General features: G+C 37.7%; 1 protein-coding gene across 4 annotated transcripts in view; it reads left to right on the top strand.

Moving 5' to 3' along the window:
• The first annotated feature begins 5,205 nt into the window (after positions 1 to 5,205).
• The window catches only part of LOC115223954 (MORC family CW-type zinc finger protein 3), a 35,531-nt gene continuing 27,015 nt past the window's right edge, over positions 5,206 to 13,721 (top strand). For 2 of the 4 annotated variants that reach the window (XM_029794703.2, XM_036513111.1), the window contains exons 1-2: positions 5,206 to 5,438; positions 12,853 to 12,925. In XM_029794703.2, coding sequence (XP_029650563.1) covers positions 5,406 to 5,438; positions 12,853 to 12,925 — 106 coding nt within the window. In that variant the 5' untranslated portion in view covers positions 5,206 to 5,405. The remainder of the gene's footprint in view (positions 5,439 to 12,852; positions 12,926 to 13,721) is intronic. The other 2 variants (XM_029794705.2, XM_029794704.2) reach the window with 1 other exon arrangement.

The following is a 13,721-nucleotide window of genomic DNA, read 5'->3' as shown; positions in this document are numbered from 1 at the left end:
ATTCTTTTGATTTTAGGTCCCTGGGCATCCCACCTCATTTAATGATTTAAATAGCAATGTGAAGGTTATATTTCTATCATCAAATACGACTTCTTTACTACAGCCGATGGACCAAGGAGTGATTTCTACATTCAAAGCATATTATGTGCAACGAACTTTCGCCCAGGTAATTCAAGTTATAACTGGAGATAATCCAATCACTCTTGGATTATCCAATCTACGAAAATATATGTCAACACAACGTTATCAAGGTAATCCAAATTGGCGAAATTCCAACCGAACACCTGAAAAATTTTTAGCAGTTAATATAAACTGGAACAAAAAGAAAAACTTAAATCAAATTCAACTTGAGACATTTTCTTTCGACCAGTAGTGACGTCATTGAATTACTAATTTATTTTATAATAAAAATAAAAATAAATATAAAAATAAACCCCAAAATAAAAAAAATAAACGTATTTGAGAAAAAAAAATTCAATTATTGGAAACTTCACAGTGAAGTTACAAATGATGAAATCCAAATAAAAAATAAAAAATACCATACTAATTCTATATTTTTTGACAATTTGGAACCTAGATAGATAAGTAATCTAAAATAGTACCACAAAAAAGATTAGTATTTTTATATACAATTATCGATGACGTCACTGAATGACGAAAGAATAAAAACTACAGACAAAAATTCTACGTTTGCCTAATAGAATCTTAGATACTTTACGTCACAATAATTAATTGCTTATTTATTTAATATAGGAATTAACCTTATTATATAATAATTGAAATAATATATACAATTATTAATGACTTCGCTGGATAATTAAAGATTGGTTCACTGGCATTAATGGTAAGTTTATTCAGTTGGGTATTTGTAATTATTTATAATCATTTTTATTTTTATTTTTATTATAAAATAAATTAGTAATTTAATGACGTCACTACTGGTTGAAACAAAATGTCTGAAGTTGAATTTGATTTAAGCGTTTCTTTTTTGTCAGCGTTTATTAACTGTTGAAATTTTTTCAGATGTTCAATTGGAATTTCACCAATTTGGATTACCTTGATAGCGTTGTGTTGACATATATTTTCGTAGATATTATTATTAATTTTACTAACGGTAATAATAACAATAATATATATATATATAGATATATATATATATATAATTGGAAATATTACAGAGAACAATAGTAAGCGGACGAACGGTTAAGGAATTAAAACCATATCATTAAAGATAGTGCCATTCGGATATTCGTGTACCATGATTTTAATCTTTGGCTCACGGGCCTCAAATATCTTCAGCACGACTTACCGAGAGGAGAGAATTCAAAACATGTCACGTTGAACTGTGGCGGCGTTCTGATTTGTTTTGAGCCAAACGGTTCTGCTTTTGGTGCAAACAAATCAGAACGCCGACAGAGTTATGTATATGTATGTGTGTGTATGTATATATATATATATATATATATATATATATATATATATATATATATATATATATATATATATATATTATATATATATATAATATATATATATATACATAAATTCAGGGTGAATACTTGATAAGTATAAGCACCTGTATATGCCAGCTAGTGGCATAGGAATCTACCCAACATTCACTCTATATTGAGTGAGAAAACAGTATGGACGGATTTGTGGAGTCCAATAATACCCTGCACACCTATTTGATTATGAAGATTTACAAACATACTTTCTCAGTGATACTCAATTTACCTACCATTATAAACAATACCAAATGTTCTTTTTCAGACCTTTCATAATGTGATGCAAGTCTTTGGTGTAGCAATTGCATGCGGCTGAAGAGGGCTTTTAAACTATCTGTTATGTCGATTATACATTGATGTAAGAATAAATTGTTTTATAAAGCTCGAAACATGTGTACCGCGACATCCTTTGTGTTCTGATCTTTATTTCATTTGATACATATATATATATACATATATATATATACCAACATGATTCACCTTCTTTATTCTTTGTAAGGCATTTTATTGCATATATGAGAAGAAGTCTATATTATAACCCAGTTTCTCGTGTAGACGAGTAGCGGATTACTAATGCTAAAATGTATTCTTAGAGAAATAAGCGAAACGGAAATGATAAAACAAAGTAACTTTTGTCACCTGATGAGACACACCTGCACCTATGACGCACCACAATTGTTTGGACTGCAAATGACCCGGAAAGGCACTGGTGCATGATGGGTCGAAACAACCGTAGTAAACAGTTGTGACGAGAGTGATTGACACTCCTATGGGATTGGAAGAATGGGCAAGTCAAACGATTATAAAAAGTAGCGTATTAGTTGAGTCAAAAGAGATCGTGGGAGTCGTTGAGAGTTCGTGGGAGTTGTAGGAAATCGCTGAGATCATTGAGAGTTGTATTTATTGGAGTATCGTGTTTAGAGGAGTATTTTGAAGTACATCGTGTGAAAACAGTTGCGTCTATCTTCCGTTTCGTGAAATCGTTTTATCCACCGTATAGAGGAATATAAAAGTAACGGCGAGGAGATCCATTCATAAAAGTGGCGACCAGTTCATTCGAAGCTTGCGTCCGACGTTAACATTTTCTTTTGATAAAAAATTTTAAAATAATTAATTAACAAGGAGAACTTATTAGCCTCCGTGGTGCAGTTGCAACAGCAACAACAGTTACAGCAGCAATTACAACAACAACAGCAACAATACCAACAGTTACTGGAATGTTGAAGGCCCAAACCCTTCAGGTTCGCTCTCGCCAGACGACGTAGCAAACGCAATTTCAGAATGCTGTAAAAGCAGGTAGTAATTTTACTTTGTACTTATTCTTAGTGCAAGTTTTGAAGAGTGCAGTTCGATTTTAACAATTATTTTTTCAAAGCTATAATGGAAGTAGCTTTCTGCGTTCAATAAAGGCAACAACGCAACTGAAAGTGCGAGGAATATTAATGCAGTAAATGGGGATCGGACAATAAGCGTAGGCCAGTGTCAACGGTGCTGGAAACTACAGCCTAGAAGACGAGCCTCGTCCTGAAGATCTGTAGAGCTCGACGAGGACGTCCTGCAAACCCTGGTGGAACAAAATCCCATCCAAATTGTTGAGGAACTAGCAGAAAAGCTTGGATTTTGTCGTTCAACCATTCATCGACGCCAGTGCTAGAAGAAAAATGACCATCTTTGGTTTCAAGATGAAAGGTGTTCTTCCACCAGGATAATGCTCAGCCACACAGCGAAGATGACATTCCAAAGGCCGGAGTAGTTTGAATGGGAAATGATGCCCCACCCATCACATTCACTGGACATTTCCCCATCTGATTATCCTTTATTCTGTAGTCTTCAAAATCATTTGGACGGAAAAAAGTATGAATCCTGTAAATGAGGTCTGGAGGAGTATTTTCCGTCACGGATAAATGAAGTTTGGAAGAGGGGCCTTGCAAGTTTACCAGATGGATGGAAGGACATTGTAGAAGATGAAGGAGAGTATATTTTAGATTAAAAAAAGAACTTTGGTTATCTTAATTTTGAAAATAAAAGTATAAAAAACCGCATTATTTATGGGATAACCATATATATATATATATATATATATATATATATATATATTATATTATATATATATATATATATATATATATATAAGAATGAATGTTTTTATATATAATGAACGTGAAATACAGGAAGGGACGAACACGGAACACAGACAAATCATTCGAAGCCTTCAATCTTCAGTCAGACACCGAATCATCATAGCAAATTTCGGCTGTTCAATTCTGATATTTGCTCCAACTCGGCCAGCCCCAAGAAAAAAAACTAAGCTGTAAGCATTAGATTTCTTGGTAGAAGACAGGAATGTGAACGCACAAGACGGATGTGAATACAAGAGACGAAAACGAAATTGAAAACAGTAATGAATAAACAAAATATATATAACGGTGGTTGTCATACGACTTTAGACCAAATGAGACATATATATATATATATATTATATATATATATATATATATATATATATATATATATATAAATAAATATATATATATATATATGTATATATATATATATATATATATATATAATATATATATATATATGCATATATAGGGAGAGTTTCCGAAAAAAAAAAAAAAGATGAAGACAGGTGGTGTACAAAACAAACAGATGTATTAGTATAACGCTCAGGGATAGAAAAGTCTTTTACGTTTCGAGCCTACGCTCTTCTACAGAAAAAGACAAAAAAAAAACGAGAGAAAAAAAAACAAGGAGAGAGAAAAAGGAGAGAAAAAAGGAGGGAAAAAATGTGTGTAGTGGCTAACGATCTATCATATACATATATATATTCACATACACACGAACGCGTGCATGTATTTAAAAGAAAATTAATGATATTGGATTCAACGTTTCGACGATCTTCGGCCTCGTCAGATAACTGGCGAAATCTCGAATTGTCTGACGATGCAATTAAAAAATGTTTTAATAACCTGACAACGCTAAATGGTCTTCTAGTGTATGTGTGAGTGTGTGTGTAGATTTGTTTGGTAATCACGGTAATGTGGAGAACAATGCTAGTGCGAAAAGGGAAAAGACTCTCTCGTTGTGTGAGTGGTATTTGAAAAAACTGTGAGAACAGCAAAACGCTGCCTGCTGACGGTGAGTGAGATGAGCAGCAACGAGGGGGAGAAGATAGAGGTATAAGTGTAGAGTAAGTAGGAGTAGGAGGAGAGCGTTGACGATGAATAACGAGGCGAAAGAGGAAGAAGAAAGGAAGGAGGAGGAGGAATGGTAGAAAATGACTAGGAGTAAATATAAAGATGGCGTCCTGTGTATGTATGTCTATGTATGTATATGTATATTTATATGTATATATATGTATATGTATATAAAGGAGGAAGGGGATGAGGGCGAATCAAAGTAGAATGTAGGGGAAGGGGAGCCGAGACAGAAATAGAAAGGGGAAAACGAGGAATAGGTAGAGGATGGGCAGAGAGTGAGAGAGAGAGAGAGCAAGAGAAATGGGAGGAGGAAGGTAGAGGCGGGAAACAGGAGGATGAAGGGAAGAACGAGGGATGGGCAGAGGAAGGGGAGTGCGAGGAGTTGTAGTAGGAGGAGGAGGAGGAACGGCAGGTAAGAAGGAGAGAGGGGGGAACGGGAAAAAGGGGGATGTGAAAGGGGGCACAGGAAGGGGAGGAGGAGGAGGAAAGATGTTTTTGTAGTGAATGATGTTGGAGAGCGGAAGTCGCGTTGTGTGAGAAAAATAAAAAGAAACATAAAAATAAAAAAGAAATATAAGCAATACAAAAAAAAAAAAGAAGAGGAAAATGTTGTTAGCAAGGTGTGTAACTCTTCAGTGTTGAGGAAGGAAAAGTAGTGGAGAGCAACAATAAAGCATTTGGTAGGCAACGGACGAAGATGGCTTCGACTCAGGGGATTCAGCTGAGCAAAGTTTGTAGCCTTTCCTATCATTTATCTCTTGATTGTTTATTAATTAATTAATTAATTAATATACCGACCACCTATTCAATGCGTTTTTGTAAACATGGTCGTGTTTTTCTGTGTGTTTTTCTGTATGCAATCGCAGTCCAGCGGACTGAAATTAGTAAATACATTTATACATATATATATATAATTATATATGCTTATGTACATGGCTATATATACGTGTGTATATGACTGTGTGTGTATATATACATGTGTACATGGCTATATATGCGTGTGTTTATATACATGTGTACATGACTGTGTGCGTATATATACATGTGTACATGACTAATATACATGTGTACATGGCTATATATGCGTGTGTTTATATATACACACACACGCACATATCTGCATATTTATATTTTTTCTCGCTTTACGAAACGTGTTTTTTTCTTTCTCTCTCTCAATATATTTTATCCCTGACCCTCCATCCTCAAACCATCAACATAAAATCACTCCCCACCGCATCCAACACCCTTGCGCCCCTATAAAGGACCCCTACACCCCACCGTCCAGTCTCTTTACCCCCCAAATTTCACTGACCACACCGATTATTATTAGTTTGTTTTCATATTTTCCTTTCTTTGTTATCCTCTGAATTATTATTATTTTTTTTGTTTATATTTTGGTACCGAGAAAGAAAGAAAGGAAAAAAATTCTTTTTTCATCCCAAAACTTAAAACATCAATAAATATCTAAACTGCATCAAACTTCTCGCGACATGATCGCTGCCAACTTTTTATCCCCGATTCCTTCTCGTCTCTCTCTAAACCAATTCCACGCATCTCACAGATTTTTTTTCACAATGACTGACAGAGAAAGAGAGAAGAAAGAAATAATCGAAAGAATAATAAAAGTTGCCTTTTCTTTTATATTGAATTTGTGGGTTCTTCTGTTGTGGTCTTGGGTCCTACTTGAGAACTCGTCCCTACTCGATCCCTACAACGACTACCTAACAAAGTAAATAAAACACAAAATATATAATTTTTTTTAAAACAAAATAAAACACAAAGTAAGGATCGACTAGTCACGACTAGCTGGCGCGGATGCGGGACTACGCGAGTGCGCGCACCGGGACCACTGTTCTAAAGTAGTACCTGATTCTTCTCCTTATTCCTAATGACCGCTCTCAAGTATTGTTTAAAGTTGCCGGTCTGAGAGAATAAATGTCCCTTGACCAATCCTGGGGAGGCGCTTTCAAAATGACCACCACCACCACGAGCGTTATCTTTCCTCTTCTGATCCAAGCCATGATAAGGTTCCTTCCTCGTAAAATACCTCCGCGTCCCTCCATAGAAACCTTTGCCGACACTTTTCGGACATTTTTGCTTATTTTCCTAAAATATTCGGCCAAGTGATTGTTCTAAATGCACTGGAATGGCACAAAACGGCTGAGGTTCTTCGCTGTTTCAAAGTTGAAATTCTTATAGATTTTATGTAAAATGTAGCAGAGCCAAAGAAAGAGCCTCTGTTGATGCTGGTCTTGTTAGAAACAGCAGTTAAATCCCCCTCAAATTGGTAAAATCGAAAATTTTACCCTCAAGGGTATCCGCTGTCCGAAAAAGTGGGAAACGCTGGACAATGTAATTCCTGTTCTATACCAAAAGCGAGGGTGGGTAGTCAGGGCTGGAAAGCTTTTCATCATATTGCCTACTCAATCATGGCTGACTTGGGACTAAACAACTTTAAAGGTACCGAATCGATGGATTGGTAAAGCTTCGGATATTGATAACACAGAATTTGGTAATGCTCGATCGAGGTCAACCTGAGGGTTAATGAAATAAATGCCCACCGTGGGCCAGGTTCGCATTCCTCGAAGACAAACCTCGATTTTAACAATTATGAAACTGATTTTAATCAATTATAATTCTTTTATAATTCTCTACATTTACACAAAATTTCCAGTTGGTCAATGATTTTAGTTCCCCAGTTTTTAATTACATCGGTATTCTTCGAAAAAACAAAAGAGGTGAATATCGAAACCTCACGATAGGAATTCGATGTTGTTTTTTCCAGGAACTATTATTATTATTTTTATTATTATCTCAAGTCTGTCTTTCATTTCGAGAACAATTTCCCCGAAAATATTTGTCAGCTTCCTTCATTCTTTCTCTCTCTCTCTCTCTCTCTCTCTCTTTGGTTACGTGTTCTTCTGTTAGAGTAATATTTATTAACTGGTTCTAGTAGTGAACTACCGTTAGGTGCTGTCTACTACAAGTAAAGGTTATTATTTGGCCCCAGGTCAAATCCTTGCAGGAGCAACACCTAAGATTAATTAGCCAATTCCTTTTAGGGAGTGTCTAAAACTTCCTTAACAAATGTCCTTTTTTTTCTTTCAGTTTCTTTTTTAATCCCATTTCAAGACAATTATGTTTTGATGGAGTTTTGCTTGTTTCAAACCCTTGTAGGGGCAAAAACCTAGGATTAATTAATTTCTCTATTTCTTTAGGGACTATCTGAAACTTTATTATCAAATCTGCCCTTTTTTTCTTTTTTCTTTCCCCCACCCATTTCAAGGCAATAATGTGTGTTTTGGCGGAATTTAGCTTCTATTTCTAGCGGGTCGAGCGACCATGTGAGGTAGACTGAGCGAAATAGATGGAGGAATTGGTCGAATTCTTCAAATCTTGTCTATCGATTGAGGGTATTTGTAATGAATTGAATGTATTCTCGGGTGGCTTCCAATCTTTGTTCTTCGTTTTTCCAAAATTTAATTTGAATATTTTCTTTCATTTAAAATATATTTTAAATAAATATTTTATATTTTTGTCGCGGGGTGTGGGGTAAAAAATCAAAACACTGTTTTGATTTTTTAATAAGAACTTCTGTCACCTTTCATTATTGCCTGATAATTAAACTTTTTTCCCCTATCTGGCTCATTAATGACGATCTGCTAGAAATAACAGCCAAATCTCTATTGAACCACACGTTCGTGTCTTTTGTAGAGAGATGGACATTAAATGATGTTGTCTTGATTGCACCGCTTTTTGTTAGGGGTGGTCAAGCTTCCAAGAACTTGGACTTTTCTCGGAAGTGTTTCGATATCGAGGATAAATTAACCGAGACAAAATTTTGGCGAGGGAAAAGTTACAGAATGGCAACTCACATTTCCTTTTAATGCCATAAATAATAGTTTAAAGTACCGAAAGACAGTCTTTCGGGGAAATGTATGAAAAGTGAAAGTATTTGTCTCTCCCGAAAGATTTCTCGGAATTAAATCGTTTCGTAAATGATTTTGCACGTAATGGCAATACAATTTATAAAATGGAATTAAAGACTTTATATATTATGCCGAGGGGGGGGGGTCACGTTTTCCTTCCAAAATTTTTATCAAATAATGAACTCGATAAAAATAATCGGTGATGTATATTTCTCTTGTAACTTTTCCCCTTCGATTCAAGTATATAAACACACGTGTGTATTTAAAAATCCCTTAATAAATGTGTGTGTGTGTGTAAGTGAAAGGATTAAATAATTGGTGCCCCTTTTGGGTGCATTTCCAATCAGTGCAACCACCCTGGCTGGCAGTGGTTATTTAGTTATCAACGATCGCAAACTTATCCCGCCATTTCGTTATCTTGTCTGGTCAGTCCCGATAAAACACACCTATGAACTGAAAACGGTTTTTCCAGGCCCTTGCCTTTTTTTAAAGGTTGTGCTTTGAGAATCATTCGGTTGCTGTTTGCAGAACATCGATCGACCAGGTACCGGCTACCTTGCTGTTTAGCCCCAGGTCAGGCTTTTGCTATGAACTGCATTCCACCCGTGACGAATCTCATGTTGCTTTTCGTCTTTTCTAGTAACATGTATATCTAGAACTAGATTAACGTGTGAGTGAAACGAGCTTTGGCTGTTGTTTCTAGCTGTTCGTGTAACCAGTCTTTTGTTGTTCTTGGATGTTCAAATGCCATTTAGGGAAATACACGAGGTTCTGTGTCAGAGAATCTTCTACCTGGAAGCTTGATCTGCGAGAAATTCCAGCCAAGAAGGACACCTTAGTCTGAATGAAAGATAAAATGATCACAGTTGGAATGCTTTTGGTACTGGTTGTACTCAGTCATCGCTGACTCAGGGTTAAACAACAACAGCATGGAGTTCTGTTGTATCTAGTTCCGTATTTACACTCTGTGGGTTCGAATCCCGTTGGCAGTTTAACTTTTATTATATTCCATAGAACAAATATCAAAAGTAAATAGCAAGCACCATCAACTGTAGTCGACGACACAAATGGTTATCTGCCATTTCCCTGCTAAATTTTTTTATTTATCTTTTACTTGTTTCAGTTATTGAACTCCGGCCATACTGGTGCACCGCCTTGAAGGGTTTAGTCGAACAGTGCTTATGATCTCTTTCGATTATTTTTTCCTTTTGCCGAACCGCTAAGGGGACGTAAACAAACCAACACCGCTTGTCAAGCTGATGGAGGGTGGGTCCAAAATCAAAGGCACCCCCCCACACACACATATAGGTGTTATCTAACGCTAAACAAATTAATCCTAACCCAGATCATGTCATCTCATTGTAGACCAGGGGTTCTCAACTGGGGGTCCACATAGCCCTTGGGGGTTCACATGACCCTTGGTGGGGCCCATTGATGATTTTGTTTAAATTTATGAGTGATAAATTGGTTTTTCTTCTACAATGCACAAAATATTTTAACAATTTCTGTTTTTATACAATTGCTAATATTTAATTATGAAAAATATAATGGAATTGCTAGAGGGTTGCATCTGAGTAAAATAGGAATTAAAGGGGTCCATAGGTAAAAAAAAATGGTTGAGAAGCACTGGCATTGATTATGGATGCTGCAATAGACTGCATGCTAAAGTAGCACCCATACACGCACACACATGACACGCTTCTGTTGCTTTCATCTACCAAATTCACTCAAGGCTGTAGCAGAAGGCACTGGTCCCAAAGTGCTGTGCACTGGAACTGAACCAACAACCACATGACTTTAAAGCAAGCTTCTTAACCACACAGCCATGTGGGTATCTAATTGCATACCTCTTTTTTTTTCTGTTAAATCAAGAGAGAAGTTAGTTCCCACAACTATTTGTGGGACCTCCAAGACCACTGGAAGGGAGGTATTCCCAACCCTGAGGCTTGACTGCTTGCAACAGGGTGGAGTGTGCTGAAAGGGCTCCACATGGTACCAGGTGATGGATTAAGTCTATTGCACAAGTAGGCCATGACAGGATTTGAACTCGGAATGCAAAGAGCTGGAAGAAATACCACTAGGTATCATGTTCTGCTGGAGGACGTACACAGCAGCCATATCAAAATATGTGTGTCAAGATTTAGTTCTGTATGTAAGGTGTTGGCAAGGCTGTGCGGTAAGAAGTCTGCTTCCCAACCACATGGTTTTGGGTTCAGTCCCACTCTGTGGCAGGCACCATGGGCAAGTGTATTTTGCTGCTTCTACTATAGCTTTGAGCTGACCAAAGTTTTATGAGTAGATTTCGTAGATGGAAACTGAAAGAAGCCTGTCGTGTGTGTGTATTAGCATTTCTGTTTTGTGTGAAAACTTTGATGTAAACATGTTTGGTCATGGGGACATATCACCTTGCCTGGGAACTGGTAAAGATTGGTGACAGGAACGGTATCTGGACATAGAAAGCGTTCCTCGACTAGATTCTCGGTTAAGTAATGGAGAGAGGAACATGTTTCCATTCATGTGTGAAAGTTTGTTAAGCTGACAAAAACGGGGGGGGGGGTATTGTTTTCAGGTAAAAAAAAGGTTTTAATATACACTCCCACATCACATGGGTTTTAGGGGTGTTTTGACTGCGGTGGGTGCATGGCCATAAAGGGTATTCCTATATAGCCCCTATTTTACTTAGCTTGTGCCTTCTTCACCATAGCAAACTGCCACAAGTCTCGGTCCCTTGTCATCTCTTCCCTGAAGCTCAATATCTGAACATCATTTCATAGCACTTTGCCCTACATCTTCATGGCTCTAAAGAATATGTATGCATCTTCATCCTTAGATAGTTTGAAGCAGGCTCAGTCCGAAAGCAAGTCTTCCCTGCACCAATCAAAGCAGATAATTTTCTTCATTCTTGATTCTTCCGACAGCCAACTTACACAATATTCAATGGGTCAGATGCAGTTTGTTGGTTCACAGTCGGCCGTGTGCGCAAATTGCCCCACAAGTGAATGACTGACAGATATCAATATTTCGTGGTTATGAAATATTGATATCAGTCACTGTCATTCACTTCTGGGGTGATTGTGTTTCACCAATCTTTCATCGATGCTGTGTTTTTGTCACTTCTTCATCTTTCCCCTTTTTACTACTTCTCTCTCTCTCTTCCTTTTTTTTTATTGTCAATGTCTTTTTTTCCCTCAATGGGGGCTATTTTTCATCTGTTATATGTAAAGTTATCCAGGTGGACCCTAAACACTAATAATAGTCAGTTACATCAGTTAATTTTACATTGTCGATTACAACAAAATTGCCTGATATGAACAAAAAAAAAGAGAAAAAATGAATGTAGTGAATAGGATTAAGTGTGAATGAATTAAGGGAAATCAAATGAAATGAAAATATTGGTCATCTAATTTCTCTGACATGAGTATGAAAGATGGAACTTCTCTCCCTCAGATGCTGTGAAGGGTTATAGCCTAAAGTGAAAGTAGGATTCAAGGAACCGAAATGTCAACAGTAAATCAATATCCTTTCCAGGAGCTCAGCACTCAGTCTCTTTGTGCAAAGGGGCCAAAAATGTGAAGTTGTTGTTGTTGTTGAATATCAAGGCCAGTATGACAAGTGAAGCTGATCAAGGGGTCAAGGGGAACCTCTGTTTGAGCCCCTGACGTTCTAGAAATAACAACCATGTTAGCCTCAAATTATGCCTTACTTTCTGTAGCAATATAAAAGAAGGAATAGATGGAATGGCCAGTGCTGGAATGCCTTTAACCTTTGGCCTGCTTGATAAATGCTACTTCTTGTGCATACAGCTGATGGCAGGCCGTCTAAGGCCTGGGGTGAGCAATGGAGTTGATGTTCTTCTTTAATAACTATCCAGAAAAAACATGAACAAGAAAGAAATTAAAGGGGTCGAATGTTCTGGGGAGAAAAGATTCCACACTGGGTTGCATGCAGGAGTTTGAAAGATAGATTAGGGTTAGGGGTGACATCAGGAGTCAATATGAGACTAATCAGCTTGAAGGAGCAAAGAACACTGTCGTAGCAGTAAAAACAAAATGGAGAGGGTGCAGCAGGTGGGGGTGGGGAGTTCAGGTTGGAATGTGTTGTCGAGTGACCCCATGCTAGGTTTTTTTTTTTGCATGTTTTACTTCTTTTTTTCTTTCTCTCAATTCTTTTGCATTGTTTTGCTTTCTCGTATTTACTTGTTGTTGTTGTTGACAGGTGAGCCCCTCGTTTTTGCAAGCCAACTCAACGAGTCACACATGGACGTTCAGTGCGATGGCTGAGCTCATCGGTAAGTCAGATTTCTCTCCTAAACACTTCGTTGCATTATGAAGAACTTGAAATTTGCCAATTCTAATTACAGCTAATTTATGTTTTGGGCGCCGCCTTGACTGGCTTCTGTGCCGGTGGCATGTAAAAAGCACCAACCAATCGTGGCTGTTGCCAGCCTGACTGGCACGTAAAAAGCACCCACTACACTCTCGGAGTGGTTGGTGTTAGGAAGGGCATCCAGCCGTAGAAACACTGCCAGATCAGATCAGAGCCTGGTGCAACCTTCTGGCTTCCAGACCCCGGTCGAACCGTCCAACCCATGCCAGCATGGAAAACGGACGTTAAACGAGGATGATGATGATGATGATGAAACGTCAGTGTTAAACAAATTAGCAGCAATCGGATCTCGTTACTTGGCAATCGAAGGTTAATTTGCCAATTACTGAATTGATTTTTCACTGTGAGAGGTGAACAAACACTTGGTAGCAGAAGTGATGGTCTTTGAATGAGAAATAAAGATGATCTCAGGGATTAGGATTCCCTGGAATTGATATGACGTCTGCATTGGTTGGGTCATGCCCTCCGTCATCAAGCAGGAGAATTCATCTACGAAGCAATTGCCCCAGCTCCCCTTCAGGGTTGGCAAAAGCGATGTGGTGGACAATGAAAAACCTGGCTGATAACAGTCAAGGCTGATCTGGAACCCAACCTAGGCCCCCATATCTACGGCGTTCGCCGCTGGAATAGGGAGTGGTTGAAGATCACGTGGTTGTTAGCCTCAAATCGCCAGGTCTGGTCGGTGTTTGTGAGAGATG

This window comes from Octopus sinensis, linkage group LG24 (genome assembly GCF_006345805.1).
Source record: "Octopus sinensis linkage group LG24, ASM634580v1, whole genome shotgun sequence".
NCBI classification, from domain to species: Eukaryota; Metazoa; Mollusca; class Cephalopoda; order Octopoda; family Octopodidae; genus Octopus; species Octopus sinensis.
This window is presented reverse-complemented; position numbering and strand designations above follow the sequence as displayed.